Source organism: Tachypleus tridentatus, chromosome 3 (assembly GCF_004210375.1).
Source record: "Tachypleus tridentatus isolate NWPU-2018 chromosome 3, ASM421037v1, whole genome shotgun sequence".
NCBI classification, from domain to species: domain Eukaryota; kingdom Metazoa; phylum Arthropoda; class Merostomata; order Xiphosura; family Limulidae; genus Tachypleus; species Tachypleus tridentatus.
The window spans coordinates 74,019,456-74,040,021 of NC_134827.1; the positions used below are offsets into that span (position 1 = coordinate 74,019,456).

A 20,566-nucleotide genomic window follows, 5' to 3' on the forward strand; every position below is an offset into this window, starting at 1 on the left:
CCTAACCCTCTCTCAAAATAGTTATACATAAAGTGACGCTATTTACATGACCTACTTGTTACTGAACACAGTTGTTTTATAAATCGTCATGTTTTATACACCCCTCTATCTTTCATCATATCTAATTATCACTCATAAAACACCATAAACACTCTGCATGTTATTCATGAATTCTAGCTGTTATCCAACTTGTTTGTCGACGTCTCATCTGGCTGTGAGATTATTGTTATCAAACTTGTGTTTAAACTTTTCATCTGGTTGTGTCATTATTGTTTACAACTTTGCCTTTACCCCTTTCATCTAGCTGTGAGATTATTGTTATAAATCTTGTCTCTAACCCTTTCATCTAGCTGTGTGATTATTGTTATCAATCTTGTCTCTAACCCTTTCATCTAGCTGTGTGATTATTGTTATCAACCTTGTCTGTAACCCTTTCATCTAGCTGTGTGATTATTGTTATCAAACTTGTCTGTATACCTTTCATCTAGCTGTGTGATTATTGTTATCAATCTTGTCTGTAACCCTTTCATCTAGCTGTGTGATTATTGTTATCAAACTTGTCTGTATACCTTTCATCTAGCTGTGTGATTATTGTTATCAAACTTGTGTTTAAACTTTTCATCTAGCTGTGTGATTATTGTTATCAATCTTGTCTCTAACCCTTTCATCTAGCTGTGTGATTATTGTTATCAATCTTGTCTCTAACCCTTTCATCTAGCTGTGTGATTATTGTTATCAATCTTGTCTCTAACCCTTTCATCTAGCTGTGTGATTATTGTTATCAACCTTGTCTTTAACCCTTTCATCTAGCTGTGTGATTATTGTTATCAATCTTGTCTCTAACCCTTTCATCTAGCTGTATGATTATTGTTATCAATCTTGTCTCTAACCCTTTCATCTAGCTGTGTGATTATTGTTATCAATCTTGTCTCTAACCCTTTCATCTAGCTGTGTGATTATTGTTATCAATCTTGTCTCTAACCCTTTCATCTAGCTGTGTGATTATTGTTATCAACCTTGTCTCTAACCCTTTCATCTAGCTGTGTGATTATTGTTATCAATCTTGTCTCTAACCCTTTCATCTAGCTGTGTGATTATTGTTATCAACCTTGTCTGTAACCCTTTCATCTAGCTGTGTGATTATTGTTATCAAACTTGTGTTTAAACTTTTCATCTAGCTGTGTGATTATTGTTATCAATCTTGTCTCTAACCCTTTCATCTAGCTGTGTGATTATTGTTATCAATCTTGTCTCTAACCCTTTCATCTAGCTGTGTGATTATTGTTATCAATCTTGTCTCTAACCCTTTCATCTAGCTGTGTGATTATTGTTATCAACCTTGTCTTTAACCCTTTCATCTAGCTGTGTGATTATTGTTATCAATCTTGTCTCTAACCCTTTCATCTAGCTGTATGATTATTGTTATCAATCTTGTCTCTAACCCTTTCATCTAGCTGTGTGATTATTGTTATCAATCTTGTCTCTAACCCTTTCATCTAGCTGTGTGATTATTGTTATCAATCTTGTCTCTAACCCTTTCATCTAGCTGTATGATTATTGTTATCAATCTTGTCTCTAACCCTTTCATCTAGCTGTGTGATTATTGTTATCAACCTTGTCTCTAACCCTTTCATCTAGCTGTGTGATTATTGTTATCAACCTTGTCTGTAATCCTTTCATCTAGCTGTGAGATTATTGTTATCAACCTTGTCTGTAATCCTTTCATCTAGCTGTGTGATTATTGTTATCAATCTTGTCTGTAATCCTTTCATCTAGCTGTGTGATTATTGTTATCAATCTTGTCTCTAACCCTTTCATCTAGCTGTGTGATTATTGTTATCAATCTTGTCTCTAACCCTTTCATCTAGCTGTGTGATTATTGTTATCAACCTTGTCTGTATCCTTTCATCTAGCTGTGTGATTATTGTTATCAATCTTGTCTCTAACCCTTTCATCTAGCTGTGTGATTATTGTTATCAATCTTGTCTCTAACCCTTTCATCTAGCTGTGTGATTATTGTTATCAATCGTGTCTCTAACCCTTTCATCTAGCTGTGTGATTATTGTTATCAACCTTGTCTGTAATCCTTTCATCTAGCTGTGTGATTATTGTTATCAACCTTGTCTGTAATCCTTTCATCTAGCTGTGTGATTATTGTTATCAACCTTGTCTGTAATCCTTTCATCTAGCTGTGTGATTATTGTTATCAACCTTGTCTGTAATCCTTTCATCTAGCTGTGTGATTATTGTTATCACCCTTATAGGTAAACTTTTCATCTGGCTGTGTCATTATTATTATCTAATTGATCTCTAAACATCTAGCTGTGTGGTTATTGTTTTTCAACTTGTTTGTAAACCTTTCATCTGGCTGTGAGATTATTGTTATCACCCTTGTCTGTAACATTTTCATGCGGCTGTAACCGTCCATTATTGTTAGCGAACTCAGACTTTTACATTTTGGTACACCTGATAACAAGCAGAGTGAGTTCTGAATATAACATGAAAAAGATTAATTCTTTTTCTCATTTCTAACCAATTCAGAAACGTTCGTTTCGAAAGAACCATCTTTTGACTTCATCGGTGTCATAATTGATTTACATTTAAATAATTTAAACCCACGATGGTTTTCTCTAATTGTCATCTGTGTTTGCCGCCTAAACCACTGTCTATATTATATTATTGTCGAAGTTTCTCGTACCCACCACTTTCACTGTTCACAGGATATTAGATAAAGTTTCATACATACCACTTTCATAGTTCATAGGATATTAGTGAACTATCCTTACTTACCACTTTCATTGTTAAAATGATGTTAGGGAACTACCCTTACTTACCACTTTCATTGTTAAAAGGAGATTAATGAACTATTCTTAATTACCACTTACAGTGTTAAAAGAATATCAGTGAGTCAACCTTGTTTATCACCTTCATTGTTTACAAGATATTAACGAATTTTCCTTACTTACCACCAATAAGCATGGTTAGTATAGAAAATACTTTTTCGCTGTTGGTGTTAGCAGACACATTTCCAAACCCCACACTGGTAAGGCTGCTGGTAGTAAAATAGAGGGCTGTAATGTAAGCTGTAGCCGTATCTGTGTAATTTACAAGATCGTAGCCCAGTTTATCGGACAGTTGGTGAAGCCATCCTATGTAAAGGAACAACAATATATTGTTTATCACTGAAGAAACATAAAATCAGAACACCTTATATTTTTTTACTATTGAAGAAATATACAGTGAGTACCTGAATGATATTTTAGCTTTTTAAATGCAGTAGAAGCACAGTACATGAACAATATCTAGGCTTGTTTGTTACTGTAGAAACATAGAGTTAGTAAGTGAACAATATCTAGGCTTGTTTCTTACTGTAGAAACATAGAGTTAGTAGGTGAACAATATCTAGGCTTGTTTGTTACTGTAAAAATATAGAATTAGTAGGTGAACAATATCTAGGCTTGTTTGTTACTAAAGAAACATGGAGTTAGTACGTGAATAATATATAGGCTTGTTTGTTCTTAAGTCAAATTCTATCTTTGTTAACCTGAAAATGAGATACAGTATCTAGGCTTGATTGTTACTCTGAAAGTATAGAGATAGTAAGTGAACAATGTCTTTGTTTGCTTATTATTGTCAAAAAAACAATTAATAGTTGTGAAATAACCTATACTGTATTGTAATAGTTTATTCTTAAGCTTTCGATTTTAAATCAGGTAAACTTCCATGGATTCAGTGTCTTCTAAAGAACAAAACTTATAATGCAGGATTCCTTATTATTAGTTAATTTACATAAATAACACTAAACGATTTTAATGCTGCAAGAATATATTTTGGTTTCTCTCATAAGCTCTTAAAAATATCTCAATACTTTGAGTAAATCTACATGCTCAAAAGTATGTGACACCCCTTCTAATAAGTGTATTCGGCTATTTCAGCCATGCCCATTGTTAACATGTGCCTAAAATCATACATACAGCCATGCAATCTCCATAGATAAACATTGGCACTAAAATGGGTCGTACTGAAGAGCTCGGTGACTTTCAACGTGGCACTGCCATAGGATGCCACCTTTCCAACAAGTCAGTTCGTCAAATTTCTGCCATGTTAGAGGTATCCCAGTCAACTGTAAGTGATGTTATTGTGAATTGGAATCGTCTAGGAGCAACAACAGCTCATCCACGAAACTGTAGGCCACACAAGCTCACAGAACGAGACCATCGAGTGCTGAAACGCGTAGAGTGTAAAAATCGTCTGTTTACAGTTGCAACACTCGCTACCAAGTTCCAAATTGCCTATGGAAGCAACATAAGCACAAGAACTGTTCGTTGGGAGCTTCATGAAATGGGTTTCCATGGCCGAGCAACCGCACACAAGCCTAAGATCATCGTGTGTAATGCCAAGTGTCATCCGGAGTGGTGAAAAGCACACAGTCATTGGACTGTGGAGCAGTGGAAACGCGTTCTCTGAAGTAATGAATCACGCTTCATTATTTGACAGTCTGACGAACGAATCTGGGTTTGGCGAATGCCAGGAGAACGTCACCTGCCTGAATGCATAGTGCCAACTGTAAAGTTTTGTGGAAGAGAAATATTGGTCTGGGGCTGTTTTTCATAGTTTGTGCAAGGCTCTTTAATTCCAGTGAAGAAAAATCTTAATGCTACAGCATACAATGACATTCTAGAGAATTGTGTACTTCTAACTTTGTAGCAACAGTTTGGGGAAGGCCCTTTTTTGTTTCAGCATGACAATGACCCCGTGAACAGAGAGGTCCTTAAAGACATGGTTTGCTGAGGTTGCAGTGGAAGAACGTAACTGGCCTGCACAAAACACTGACTTCGACCTCTCGAACACTTTTGGGATGAATTCGAACGCCGACTGCGAGGCAAGCTTTCTCGCCCGACATCAGTGTCCAACCTCACTAATGCTCTTGTGGCTAAATAGGAGCGAATCCTCGTAGCCATGTTCCAAAATCTAGTGAAAAGCCTTCCCGGAAGAGTGGAGACTGTTATAGCAGCAAAAGGGGGGCCAATTCCATATTAATGCCCATGGTTTTGGAATGCAATATTCAACAAGCACATGTTAGTGTGATGGTCTGGTGTCCACATACTTTTGGCCATGTATTGTACACTGACTTTTCAAGGGCAGCAGCGATAAAATACGTTTTATATCGGTGTACCTGGAAACGACTGAAGGAAACTAAGTAATGTATGTTTTGGAAGCTATGCATTCGATTGCTGTTATTATTTATTAAAGAACATTGATATTACTGGCTAATTATTGTTTATAATGCTCCGTTTATATTTCATAATACATTTTCAATCTTGGATATAGATTTCGATGTACTCTGGGCTAATTTGGTCATCGAATAATTTAAAAGTTGGGGTGTTCATACTGATATAGTCCTGATATATATAAATATGTTAAATTTTCAAATAGATATTTGTCAAAGAAACTTATGAAGCGTGAAGAAGAACCGAATGTTCTATCATGTCGACACGTTACACTCATCGTCAATGTAAATAAGAAGCGATCTGTAGACTTTGTATTTTTATCTTGTTATTTGAAGTTAAATAACAAATTATATAATTACATTATATAATTACACTGCTTGTTTTCGATTAAGAAAAAGTGAGCAAGAATCACATGATAAGGTATTGTTGGACAAAATAGTCACACAACTGCTGTTTTATATAGATTAAGGCATAAACATTTTTATTTCTTCTTGTGATATTGCGTCCTTGAATATAACTTATGTAAACTCTTTACCCTAACGTCCTTGAATGTAATTTTTGTAAATTTTTAACCGTAAAGTCGTAATACGTAACTTCTGTAAACTCTTGAGCTTGTAAGTTATTTCTGTAACCCTTTGACCCTAATCATCTTTAATACCTTGACCCTGACGTAATTGTATTCAACATGGCTAATGAAACAATTTCGAGACAGGTTTAATCAGTGTCAATTTTTTCATAAGAAATTTTCCGAGTTGTTTCATTTCATGAGACTTTAATTGACTACAAGAAAGTAGCCACTCCCCATTTCTTATTAAATAATATTGCGATTTCTTCTTTTCAGTACATTGGAAAGTTCATGTTTAACCAGAAAATTATTACCTTCGAATCTTGAAAGCACGAGTTTTGTCGGTTGAGATGGAAGTTCAATACGTCGTTAGTGAGTGGAGACCAATATTTGCGACAGAAATTATCCCCTAGATTAACATCAAAGTTTGCAAGCTCAGAACTTTTTCAATGTAAGTGGCAGATTTTAAACGCTATTCCTAGGGCAAGTTAATAGCTTCCCACAACCCTCGTACGATAACTACTTCTTTCTTTCAAGACAAATATTAAGAACGAACCATTTGCATAAATTATTCATTAGATCACCTGACTACACGAATCTCGATCGTATAAACAATAAACTTGTATTCAATTTTTACACGTTTTTTACTTCCCACAAACTGAGCCTTTTATAATAAAACAGCAAATTTATTCTTGGACCCAACGGCTGATTGAATGAACCAATCAATCTTTTGGAAAGCTTTACTAACAGTATTTATCACAAAAAACTTCAATGAATCATCATAAACATTAAAGTAATTCCTTATAAACCTTAACACTCCTACGAAAAGTGGGGCCTAATAGGCCCCAGAGCAACTTGAAAGGTTATTAATATTAGGCTAATAAATTTGTATTTAAATGAAATTTCCATTTCATTTGATGAAATCAAAATCATCTTACTTACACATCTTACTTACGTGTTGTTTGGAAGAAGCACTAAGGTCAGGTGGTTAAAGTGCTCGCTTCGTAATCTGAGGGTCAAGGGTTCGAATCCCCTCGCACCAAACGTCTTCGTCCTTTCAGCGGTGGGGACGTTATAACGTTACAGTTACTACTACTATTCATTGGTAAAAGAGTAGCCCTATAGTGGGTGGTGATGACTGCTAAATTAGTGACGACTAGCACAGATAGCCCTCATGTATCTTTGCGCGAAAGTTAAATAAAAAAGAAGCAGTAAAGAGTAAGGTTAAAATGTATATGTAGAGCCTTAAATTTATATTACCTATATCCCATTGTGATGGATTAGCGTCTATCTCTTCCAGTGCGATGACATACCAGACGCAGGCCATCCAGTGAGCGACTAGGGTAAACATTAACATCAGCATAGCTAGTATGATGGCGCTGTACTGAGAGTACCGGTCCATCTTCTGAAGAAGTCGAGCCAGACGCAGCAGACGTGTAAGTTTTAACAGGTGCATCAAGATGTCCTAGAGAAAGACAACACGCAAGTTTTATAAAACAAATTTTCAGTATTCTATACGTAAGTCTTGCGACTGATTCTGTTACTTTCTTTAACTGTCGAGTGCCATTAAAAGAAGAGCTAACAATTTAAATTAAACATCATTGAATTTCCGTCGATGAAAGAACCACATCTGGTGTGAGAATCATTCCGTTGTTACACGGAAAAAGAGGTCTGATTATCCGTTTACACTATCAACAATTGATTTGGGGTTCATTCCATTGTTAGGATCATCAGAAAGACTATGATGCAATTTTTCAACAATATCTAACAGGAAAACATGAGTAATTCTACAAAAGAAAGCTTCTTCGTATCAATAGGAGTTATTCACTACAGAACTAAGAATTAAAATACGTACTTTATTTATATATAACATCATTAAAAATATGTACACTTTAAAAGAAGGAAGCATTTTCAACAGCTTGAGAAATATTTTTACTTTTCAAACGTTCACCGAGTTCTACGAGATCCATAAAGTAGATGAAACTGAAAATTTGTTTTTATATGTTGTGTATATACTTCTAATGGAAACATTTGACCACCAAAAAATGAAACTGGAGAATCGAAATGAAGATAATAAAATTATAACATTTGATAATAAAATCCACATAAACGTACCTCGACACATTTAGTTGCACAGTAACAATTGTGTATTTAACAGTAAAATAAAGTAAAACTTGCCGCGACACATTTACTTCCTCAGTAACAATAATGTGTTTAACAGTAAAATAAAGTAAAACTCACAAAAACTATCTTTAAGATATTTAGTCACACAGTAACAATGGTACATTTTATAATAAAATTACACTTAACATAACTTGTAAAAATATTGATAAATAATAAAGTATCGACCTCTGGCGGGAAGAAGCTATTATTATTTCTATAAAATAATTTACAATGCTATTTTGGTCTGTTTATTTAACATTTCATGTGCTTTCAAAGAAAACTGTTAACATGTATTAAGGTAAATAAAAAACATTTTGAAATTGCCAACATACAATGAGGACTTAAAAAAAGAACTGTATTTAAAAACAAAACAGTTATCGATGAAACTTTGTAGAATGGACGTTTTGAAACGTCGTCCTCTACACTTGTGTCTCCACAACAGACAGTTGCTGTCCATTCTACAAAGTTTCATCACGAATATTCTACCTAAACAATCTATAAAAAAAATGGTTATAATTTCGTACAAACGTATTCTTTACTATGAAAACCAAACCATAACGATTGGTCGTGTATCTGTTTCAATCAAGAAACAAACGTCTCCTGTCTCGGTAAACAATTGTTGCTAGTTAACATTTTTCGCCTAGTGTTTGTATTTCACACTAATAGGTGCGCGTTGTCACAAACATAGAATATCGATTCGTATACACACGATATTACGTTACATGTACACTGCTGGCCAAAATCTTAAGGCCGATGAACATAAAGAAAAAATATGCATTTTGCGTTGCCAGACTCAAACACACATTTGAGTAGAGCTTCGAAAGATGAAAATAAGAAAAGGGAAAAAAAAATTTAAAAAAAAAATTAGAATTTAATAGGGAAAATGTGAACACTATGAAATTAGCCTAAATACTAGCTGATCAAAAGTTTAAGACCATACCAAAAAGAAGTCCTAAACAGGGTAGGAAATGCCCAACAAGAGGTCTCAGTAATGAATCCCACGGTCGTCATTGCGAATAACTTCAAACATTCGCTTTGGCATGGTCAATATAAGCGTTTGCAGAAGGCTGGCTGGAATGTCATTCCAAGTAGTGAAGATGGCTTTACGAAGATCATGCACTGTGTGGAACTGACGTCCATTTCTATAGGTTTCCCTTGCCATCCAACCCCCCAAACATTTTCTATGGGATTCAGTTTGGGCGAACACGCTGGATGGTCCAAAATAATCACGTTATTCGCCATGAAAAAGTCCTTTGTCCTGCGGACATTGTGGATTGCAGCGTTGTCCTGCTGAAAGATACAGTCATTTCCACACAAGCGAGGGCCTTCAGTCAATAAGGATGCTCTCTCCAACATGTCAATGTAGCCAGCTGCTGTTTGACGCCCCTGTATAACCTGAAGCTCCATTGTTCCATGGAAGGATAAAGCACCCCAGATCATAATGGAACCTCCTCCACTGTGTCGTGTAGAAAATGTCTCCGGTGAGATATCTTTATCGTGCCAGTAACGTTGGAAGCCATCTGGACCATCCAGGTTAACTTTTTTCTCATCAGAGAACAAAGCCTTTTTCCACTTTTCTACGTCCCATGTTTGGTGCTTCTCAGCAAAGTTTAACCCAGCTGTTTCGTGGTGTGGAAGGAGGCGTGGTCTTTGAAGACGTTTACGGTTTTTGAAGCCTTTCTCTCGTAGATGCCGTCTTATTGTTCTTGAGCTGCATTCTCCGTCCGTAAGGGCCTTAATCTGGTTCGATGATCGGCTGGTGTCTTGCCGGACAACCTGTCGAATCCTCCTGCTCAACGCCGGCGAAATTTTCTTGGGCCAACCACTTGAAATTCTCGTTTGGTATTCCTCAGGATCTTTTACGAAATTTGAAACAGCAGTTTTACTACGCCCAATCTCACCAGCGATGACATGTTGAGAGAGACCTTACTTTTGCAGCTCGACAATTTTGCCATGTTCAAACTCTGTCAACTTTTTAGCTTTAACCATGTTTTTACCCAATGTAACACAGGAGATGTCAGTTGGAGATGTTGACAACGCTAATGTTTGAACACAAATGACTAAATCTCGTTACATGTTTACCGATTAACGCTTCGTTTCAGTATGGTCTTAAACATTTGAGCAGCTGGTATTTGGCCCGGCATGGCCAAACGTGTTAAGGCGTGCGACTCGTAATCTGAGGGTCGCGGGTTCGCATCCCGGTCGCGCCAAACATGCTCGCCCTTTCAGCCGTGGGGGCGTTATAATGTGTCGGTCAATTCCAGTATTCGTTGGTAAAAGAGTAGCCGAAGAGTTGGCGGTGGGTGGTGATGACTAGCTGCCTTCCCTCTAGTCTTACACTGCTAAATTAGGGACGGCTAGCACAGATAGCCCTCGAGTAGCTTTGTGCGAAATTCCAAAACAAACAAACCAGCTGGTATTTAGGCTAATTTCATGGTGTTCACATTTTATTTATTACGTGCTAAAAAGGTTTTTTTTACCTTTTTTATTTTCATCTTTCAAAGCTCTACTCAAATAAGTAGTTGAGTCTAACAACGTAAAATGAATATTTTTTTTTCTTTATGTTCATTGGCCTTAAGATTTTGGCCAGCAGTGTACTTCCACTTCAGATGCGATAGTATCATTATCACATGTCCAGTTCGGTTTGGTCAAGATGTGTTTTTGACTAATTTTTACCTTGTCACAATGATTTTTCACCCACTTTAGTAGCTTATGACTAGTCAAGATGAGTTTGACTAACTTTGTGCCCAGTTAAAATGAGTTTGACTAATTTTGTGCCTAGTCAAGATAAGATCGACCAATTTTTGACTAGTCAAGATGAGTGTGACTAACTTTATGACTAGTCAAGATAAGGTTGACTAACTTTGTGCCTAGTCAAAGCGAGTTTCACTATCGTTATGATTAGTCAAGATGAGTTTGACTAAATATGTGCCGAGTCAAAATGAGTTCGACCAATTTACGACTAGTCAAGATGAGTTGGACTAACGTTGTGTCTGGTCAAGATGAATTTCAGTAACTTTATGATTAGTAAAGATGAGTTTGACTAACTTTGTTTCTAGATAAGATAAGTTTGATTAGCTTCTTGACTAATGAAGATGAGTTTGACCAACGTTATGCCTAGTCAAGATGCGTTTGCCTAACTTTATGACTAGTTAACATAAGTTTGACTAACGTTGTGCGAAGTCAAAATACGTTTGACTAACTTTATGACTAGTCAAAATGAGTTTGACTAATTTTGTGCCTAGTCAAAATGCGTTTGACTCACCTTGTGTGTAGTCAAAATGAGTTTCTCTATCTTTATGACTAGTCAAAATGAATTATTGACCCAAATGTGTGAAGATTGCGTTGATTAAACCTAGGAAGATTTATCGTGGTTACGTCTAAAGTGCACAAATAATTCTTCTTGAGTAGATTTTTTTGTTTTTGTTTGAAATTTGCTCAAAGCTACACGAGGGCTATCTGCGTTACCCGTCCCTAATTTAGCAGCGTAGAACTGCAGGGAAGGCAGCTAGTCATCACAACCCACCTTCAACTTTTGGGCTACTCTTTTACCAAAGAATAGTGGGATTGACCGTCACATTATAACGCCCCCACAGCTGAGAGGGCGAGCATATTTGGTGTGATGGGGATTCGAACCCACAATCTTCACACATTTTTACACGTCGTCAAAATACGTTTTCAATTGATTTAATAACATTATGTTATCATTAAATTATTTCTTAACCCTTTTCCCAACAAATGTTTTTTTTTAAACAAAATGTAGAGCACTTCCCTTTCAGCTACATTTTGTTTCCCTTTAACTTAATTCCAGGGAATAGTTATTACACACTTAATGCTATAACCGTCGACAACATAAGAAACTTAAAGTTCATTCTAAGATCTATACCTGTATTCCTTGATTAACATACACCCACTAGAATGATGTCATCTCAATATAATAAATAAATGCATATTTGAGAAACATCAACTTTGTATTTTGATCAGGTACACAGTCCATTAATCAAATCTCTTCTTGTTTGATGTCCATCCTTAATGTAATTGCACATTTCTTAATCAGTTACGTCAGTCATTTTTGTGAGAAATTTCTCATAAATTAATTCTACATTTATTCACGTTCTCTGTATGTTTATCCGCGAATATATCTCTCTGTGGGCAAACCCCATTACTGAGATTTTCAGATCACTTAAATTAAACTTTCAACTATCTCATAGGAAAACAAATCCCAACACAGCAGTAGTGAGTACAATATTAATATTAAACAAACATCATAGCATGAGAAATAATTAAATATATCAACATGACAGTCGCAACTATAGACAACAGCGTAACCCTAGTAACTACAGTTAATAATATGACAGTAACAATTTTATATAATATCTGGTAGCTATTCTTACCCTACTGTAAAGATTTGCTGCGTACAAGAGATCAAAGGGTAAGGCTGCAAGAAGATCGACGAAGAACCAACTCCGGACATAATGGACAGCAATAGATTTGGACTTGATGACAACTTCTCCCTTCCTGCTAACAAATGTTGTACGAAAATTGATAGCGATGTCTGCAGGAAGAATCATATAATTTAGTCGTAAAAAAAAGAAACTAGAAACGTCTATAGATAAAAGCATCGTATTTGTAAACGATAATACACTAAACATGCATTATGCTGTAGCTTATGAAATTGTCTATTAAAACTAGGACTTTGTAAACTAGCTTGTATTTGTAACATAATAAAATTGTATCAATCATTTTGTTAGTCAGGGAGACATATTTGGTGGGATGGTCTCAAATTGTCTTCCAGTATCTCCTTTATTCCTTGTTGTTTTTTAATTCTGGATTCTTTTCAGTTCTTGATATGTAGAGTCTGAATTGCCCACTAGATAATAATAATAATTTCCAACTATTATGGAGTAAAATTCATCCTTATACAAAACAAGGTAGTGACAGCGTATGTGTGTGCGTTTTTCGTATAGCAAAGCCACAAAGGGCTATCTGCTCAGCCCACCGAGGGGAATCGAACCCCTGATTTTAGCATTGTAAATCCGGAGACATACCGCTGTACTAGCGGGGGGCGGTGACAACGTAAGCTGCGCAATACAAGATCTGTATGTTCCGTTTTATAAATCTGTTTTCTCACGGTTTTCGCGGACTCTGCCGACAGAGGTGGTTAAAGAACGCTCAATGAAGCTTGCTTGCCGCTTTAAGTTAATTAAACGTAGTGTCTTCCTGATGTTAAATACTTTTACTGCAAGAGGAACACAGTCTGCCAACTTCTAACCTCCACATCTTCATGGCTAAACACTAATGGGAGGTGAGGTATTTTGTCAGTAAAGTGCAGTTTTTAGGTTATTGGATCAAAAAATAACTTTTTCTTTCGATTCTCTCTTGAATATTAAAAACCGTTACACTTCTTTACATCCCCAGAATTCTGTCTTATCAAGTCAAAGACAGTATTACTTTAAAAAAACAGTTTTAAAATGTCCTAAAACTGGGGTAATCATTATAGCATAATAGGTGAATATGTAATATGTTAACTAACGTTTTCAATTGATGGAGTATAGTTTCTTGGCTAATCTTTTTATCTTCTCTGAGTCTTGCCAGAATAAAAATAATTCTGTCATTAGAAGAAAAGCAAAATATAGCAAAATAGTTCGGTTTGTTTCTTTTAGAACTTTGCACACAGCTACTCAAGGGCTATCTGCGCAGTAGGAACTCAAATGGACGAGACAACAAGGATGGTGAAATAATATAACGTAGTTATTGGTGGCTTATTTACTTGTGTGTGCATGAGAAGTGTTGCCAATTCTATTGCGTCATTACAACCATTTTCAGCTTTTCCTCATTGATTAATCACAACAACACATAAAAAGTAAGAATGTTCTACGTGAATTATTAATATTTACTGCTAACTTTTATCATTGTGTTTATTTATGTATAATTTTGGTATTAGTAAAAACTACTGTAATGTACTAAACGCTGTATATGTCTGTAATTATAGTAAGAAAAGGAAATTACTCATCTGAGGGTCTCCCTCAATAATGACTTTAGTGAACTAGTTATCTGAATGCTTTCAAAGGGGAGGTAGATATGAAGGGTTTCCTGAATTTTATGTTAGAGCGCGTGAACGAGAGTACTAACATTTATGTTGACATAAAAGACTTCTATTATCCATGTCTTTCCGATATGCAGTTAATATCCCATTATATCATAATTTTCTCTTTTATTGTATGGTATTTTTCTGACACAAGGAGCTATTACACAGAGATCAGTTTATCTAGACTTGTCTGTCCATCATGCACGTAATTCTAATTTTTGTTTGGTTCTTGTTTGTTTCTCCAGTACAGGCAGTGTTATAAATTGTGTTTTTGTTCTTTAACTGGGTCTCTAGACGATTTATTGCGTTGTGGTGTTCGAATCTTAGTTTGATTTTGTGTTGTTTACATATCTTTTCTGTGTTTTCAGAAAGGTTCCTGGTAAAGAGGTATGTGTCCATATGATGTTTGTAATATTTCTAAATTTTTGTCTGGTATTTTAGTTCTTTGTCAATTGTTTCGGGTATCCATATTTAAGGAGGACAGTGCTGGTTTTTCCAGGTATCCATTGTTAAGGAGGACTGAAGTGTTGTTCCAGGTGTCCATTGGAAATGAGGACTGAAATGTTGTGCCAAGTATCCATTTTTAAGGAAGACAGTGGAGATGGTTCCAGGTATCCATTGTCAATGAGGACTGAGGTGTTGTTCCAGGGTTCCATTGTTAATGAGGACAGTGTTGACATATTTTTGCTTCTCAAGCTCTTCATTATTGTCCATCTTGTGTTTATACTTTTAAGATGGATTGGTTTATTGCTAGAGTATTGCGGGTTTACCGTAAACTCTTATGGCAATGAAATGTACATCTTGGTAACCCTGATGTCAAAGAATTGGAACTTCTCATCTTCCTCTTTTTCTATTCAGGAATTTTCTATGTTCTGGTGATTCACCAATTCCTGAATTCTGTATGTACTATATCTTGAGCCAAATCTTAAAGAGTAGAGTGGCCATTTTGAGGCCGCTAGCGATAGAGACTACCGAATATAAGTGAATTAATATCCACTAACTTTAAAAAGGTAACTAATTAATGATTAGGGTTATGCTACTAATCATGAAAACGATTGCTGTTCAATCACTAAAGTCATACTTACTTACTAATCTTAACGACAGTAGAATCAGTGTTAACTTGTAGATTTAAATAAACTCGACAATAGTTTAGTGAAGTATGTTTTGAACTTGTTTTGGTTAGTAATATCAACCAACTTACAAATTCTATTACTTCTGTGGTTGTTCTTCTACTTCGTGACTCCACCTACCTGCAATAAAAAAGGCTTCAACAATGACGTCAGATATGATTGTCCTATTCCTGGATGGAGTTTCCTTGCTGTTCCGAAAGGCGGCGCTGTAAGGTACCACGATAGCTACGTAGAAAGTAGAAATGAGAACTAGCCAGTCCCAGCAGGTTTTAAACATACCGTAATGAGAAACTATAAATTTAGACTTTTTAATGGCTGCCGTTTTGTACTCGGGAAGAGATGTCGAATGGAGGATATTCTGAAAAAAAAAAGATAAACTTGCCTCATAAATATCATAATAGATTATCAATTATGGTTGCTTTATAATACATAAAAGTCTAAATTTATGTCGAGTGTCTCAAATGACTTCTAACGTTATTAATCACAGATACCTTTGATTAAATTTGGGTGTCTCAGTTAACTAGCTAATCGCTCATACCTCTGATTTCACATTTTCTATTGAGAAACTAATAATTGATATATTTGTAGCTTTGTGGTTAAAAAGAAAGAATCAAACCATATAATATATATTGTAAATAATGTAGTGAGATACAAAAATACCTGAACTGCCTATCTTGAAAGACACTTTCTTTGATCTGTATTAAACGACGTTGTAAATATTAATCTGGTAAGATAAAAGCTATATTTTGCTAAGTAATGTTTTTTTTTAAAGAAATAAACACAAACCCCCTCTTCTCTCAGTGGAATCACTTTTAATGCAATAGCTAAACAAACTGAGATATATTTCATTTAATAAACACTTGCAATACACCGTCTCGGTGAAGCGATATTTAATTTAGTATACATACAAACTATAATAAAAATTAAAACCGGCAATAGAAGGTAATGAGACAAAACTAATACAACATGACGTTTCGTCTGTGTTAACCTGGGATCATCAAGCGATAAAAGTACAATATGTTGAAACAAAATTGATATAACAACGTTTTGTTTGTATTAACCTGACATCATCAGGTCACAAAAGTACAAGAAAACCTAAGTTTTTGAAAAGCGACAACAGCATTTGATGAATTTGTCAAGTGTTGGGAAGGGGGGACCGTGAAGGTTAGAGGTTGTAGTTTACTTGGTATTCCGCACATATGATTTCTTAAGTCAGATTACACTGATAACTGTTATTCCAAAGTAATTTTTGTTTATTGTTCAAATATTGGCTAGCTTGTATCTTAAGACGGCTGGTATAGGTATTATTGTATCTTAAGACGGCTGGTATGGGTATCAAAACTTTTATTAAAATAAACTAGAAAACAATGTTTCGACCTTCTTAGATCATCTTCAGGTTAAAATAATCTTTGTTTTAATATCCATACCAGCGGTCTTAAGATGCTCTTTTACCTCAAATGGGTTTCTCGTCATCACGAATAGGCTAGCTTGCTCCCGTTAGGGTTGAGAAACAAAATATTGAGGTTTAGTGCTAACTTGGTTCCATTTGGGTTGAAAAACGAAACACTGAGGTTGAGTTTTAAATTATTTTCCAAATGTTGTTGATCTTTGTTTCTAAGGTTGTAGAGCGGTAGGATAATGTGTAGATGTTTGTTTTTAGTTTTCTGAGGTCTTCTATTATAGTAAGTTTTGTTTTCAAAGAAAAACATCTTGTTTTTCATAATTTTTTCACAAAGTTCTATTCATTTCACCTTTTTTTTTCATTACCTGGAAGTGGTTTTTGGCCAATTTATCTTTATAACTTCTACTTAGAACTCATTCCAAACCTTTAACATATCTTGGTGGAGCCATTTTAAATGTAGATAAACTTATAAATGACCCACCTCGGTGGGACCATTTTTAATCTAGAAAAACTTATCAGATGACTAATATCGGTGGGGTCATTTTTAATCTAGAAAAATACTTACTAGCTGGCCCATCTCAGTGGGTCAATCTTTAATACAAGTTTAAATTACAAAGACTTTAGGAGTTCTTCAACTTGTATAAACTAAAATCTATAAATTACGTTATTAAGCTTTAACTTGGATTTCATCTTGTCCTGGCGGTAGTGTCCAGATAACTGATACAACACCGCACGACTCCTACGCCGCTGGTAGTGGCTACTCGGGGAGCAACCGTCAGGGTCCAAGTAGCCGTTGGCATCTGTGAGGTGTAAGACATTAAACTAATTAAATATTCAAGTAAAAAACAGATAAGTTTAGATTGTTTTATCTAAACGAGTTGCTTGCCATTTGTAACCGGTAAGACAGACATGTATTCTGAAACGTACGTAATTTAACTGGAAGAAGAGTGTTTCATATACCGTGTAAAAATGCAATCCCCGAATTTGGAGCTGCTTTGTGACACTAGGTTATCGTATGAAGAAAATTACCTCAGATGTTAAATATTTGAAACTAATATAAACTACAGTTTTTTTATTTAAACTTAGCATAAAACATTGACCGAAACTCATTTTAAAAGCTACAAAAGTTACTTGAACGGTATTAAAGCTTGATTGTTCATAAGCATAAAATACAGATATAGTAATACATAACATAGATAGAAAGGATCGTTGTTGACAGAGAGAAAATACAGATACAACAATACATAACATAGATAGAAAGGATCCTTGTTGACAGAGAGAAAATACAGATACAACAATACATAACGTAGATAGAAAGGATCGTTGTTGACAGAGAGAAAATACAGATACAACAATACATAATATGGATAGAAAGGATCGTTGTTGACAGAGAGAAAATACAGATACAACAATACATAATATGAATATAAAGGATGTTGTTGACAGAGGGAAAATACAGACACAACAATACATAACATAGATAGAAAGGATCCTTGTTGACAGAGAGAAAATACAGATACAACAATACATATCATAGATAGAAAGGATCGTTGTTGACAGACAGAAAATACAGATACAACAACACATAACATCGATAGAAAGGATCGTTCTTGATAAAGAGAAAATACAGATACAAAAATACAGAATATGAATAGAAAGGATCATTGTTGACAGAGATAAAACACAGATACAAAAAGAAACAGCAAGGATAGAAAGAATAATTTTCTTTGTGGTTTAATTACAATAGGAAGCCCAGACTTTACAACAGAGAGTTTACTTAGATAAAGGTGTTTGTTCGATAGTTTTGAGACAAGCCATACAATTCGGAGCTAAGAAAGAATCGAAGTTTCGAGAAAGCAAGTATCGTAAAATTGTTCTAAAAATAAAGTCAAATCGTATTTATTAGCGATTCGTCTTTCTGAACTTATTTCAGGTTCGATCCGAATAAACTTACCACCGATTAACACAGAAAATATTCAAAATAGTTCGTGGAAATGGATAGTAGAGCGTAAAACCAATTCGTAACACGTGAATTTATGTTAACATAGATCAAAAATCCAATATTCCTAGAAAAGCATATAAAGAAAACGTTTGCAGCTTTTGTTTCCTTGGTAACATTTAAACTGATCTAGTCAACAATGTAAAGACTTGAAACGTAAAAAACGATTTTTGATTTGTCTTTCGTCGAGAACATTTCGACTGAATAACGTTCCATATTAACACTTAAAATCACGAATTTTAGTCGTTGTTCAATTTTCTTTGGACATTTCGTTGTTAGCTAAGAGTTTGGTGAGGAATTTATCGTCAAACGTTTTTCAGAAAAATATTGCTTAAGTAAGTGTCCAAATAGACATTAGAGTATATTAGAAAGGTGATTTTCTCTACAGTTTTTAGAATATCAATACTTGAAATATTTTTGCACAATCCATTTCACCCATGTGTCTTTTTTGTTTGTTTTTTTTGCAAATATTTTCTTCGGAAACAACGAAGAATAAAGTGTCCCCTGACGGCAATTTGCTTCCACGAAGAGATTCTTACGTCATTGTCCCTTCACAGTCGTAGTTCGACGAACACTAAAAAGTTTCATTGGGTGTTACAGTTGGTGAATGCTTTGTTACGAACTATTATTTACCTCAAAAGAGGTTAAAAAGTGCTAAAATCGATTTATTTGAAATCTTTTGTTTTGACAACATTGAACACCAATACGCTAACTTAGCATTATTAGGACGTCATTACGCTAATATAGAATTATTAGGATGCCATTACGCTAACTTGGCATTACCAGGATTTCATTACATGAACGTAGCATTATCAAGACGCTTTTACGCTAATGTAGTTTTGCGAAATGCAGTGATCTCTTAAGTTATATTTTAAAATACAAACCAATTAAAAAGTGATTTACTTCTAACTTATTTACTTTAGAAACGTTTCTTGTCCGAATACGTCTTTTGAAACATTGGTATAATGCGATAGGTTAACAACACCTCTGTAGAAACATTGGTGTAATGCAATAGGTTTACAACATCTCTGTAGAAACATTAATCGCGATAGGTTCACAACACCTCTGTAGAAACATTGGTATGACGTGGAAGGTTCAGAAAACCTCTGTAGAAACATTGGTATAATGTGGAAGGTTCAGAAAACCTCTGTAGAAACATTGGTATAATGTGGAAGGTTCAGAAAACCTCTGTAGAAACATTGGTATAACGCGACAGGTTCACAACACCTGTGTAGAAACATTGGCATAACGTGGAAGGTTCGACATAATTTTATGCGGTGATTTTAGATATGATCATTTGGGTCGTATACACATTTTTAACTCTGACGGTAAACTTTTCAAGCTGTTAATTAAAAGGGCTGACGATGTTGGATATAAGTTAGTTTTATGTGTTTTAACGCTAGTAAGAACCATTTTTAAAAGTAAACAATGCCAAACTTACCAATTTCACACTTCTCTTTCATCTCCATCTCAGCTACTTTCGTTTTGGTGACATCTTTGTGCGAGGCCAGGAACAACACCACTTCATGTTTCTCGTTTTTAATTGGGACTATATCCAAAAGACACCAAAAAGGGCTTCCTACAAAAACACGTGGTGTGAGTCAGTGCTAATAGTAATAAAGAATATTATAATAACACAAACCGGTGTTTACAACACAGTAAAATATTAGAGGGTTTAAATGTTTCTGTAAATAGTAAAGGTTTAAAGAGTGTTTTGACAAGGTGTTGAGCAACGAAATTTGTTGATCTCTAATATACCTATATGACTAATGTCTGTCCAATATACCTATATGACTAATGTCTGTCTAATATACCTATATGACTAATGTCTGTCCAATATACCTATATGACTAATGTCTGTCCAATCATATGAGCAATAGAATTCCTTTTTTCGTTAATAGTTATTTCAGTTTGTTTGGTTTTCAATTTCTCGCAAAATCAACATGGCTGTTTTCGCTAGCCATTCCTAATTTATCAGTGAAAGACTA

The 20,566-nt window shown here is 35.0% G+C and overlaps 2 protein-coding genes across 3 annotated transcripts in view; one reads left to right on the plus strand and one right to left on the minus strand.

Annotated features, from left to right (window-relative positions):
- LOC143247191 (uncharacterized) overlaps positions 1-20,566 on the plus strand; it is a 110,426-nt gene that overhangs the window by 21,961 nt on the left and 67,899 nt on the right. The window lies entirely within an intron of this gene.
- Positions 1-20,566, minus strand: part of LOC143247190 (voltage-gated delayed rectifier potassium channel KCNH8-like) — a 65,503-nt gene that overhangs the window by 12,392 nt on the left and 32,545 nt on the right. The window contains exons 4-9 of the mRNA XM_076494842.1: positions 20,020-20,157; positions 17,243-17,379; positions 15,298-15,535; positions 12,354-12,514; positions 7,057-7,261; positions 2,967-3,149 (exon numbers count right to left, since the gene is read on the minus strand). Of these exons, the coding sequence (XP_076350957.1) occupies positions 2,967-3,149; positions 7,057-7,261; positions 12,354-12,514; positions 15,298-15,535; positions 17,243-17,379; positions 20,020-20,157 (1,062 nt within the window). The remainder of the gene's footprint in view (positions 1-2,966; positions 3,150-7,056; positions 7,262-12,353; positions 12,515-15,297; positions 15,536-17,242; positions 17,380-20,019; positions 20,158-20,566) is intronic.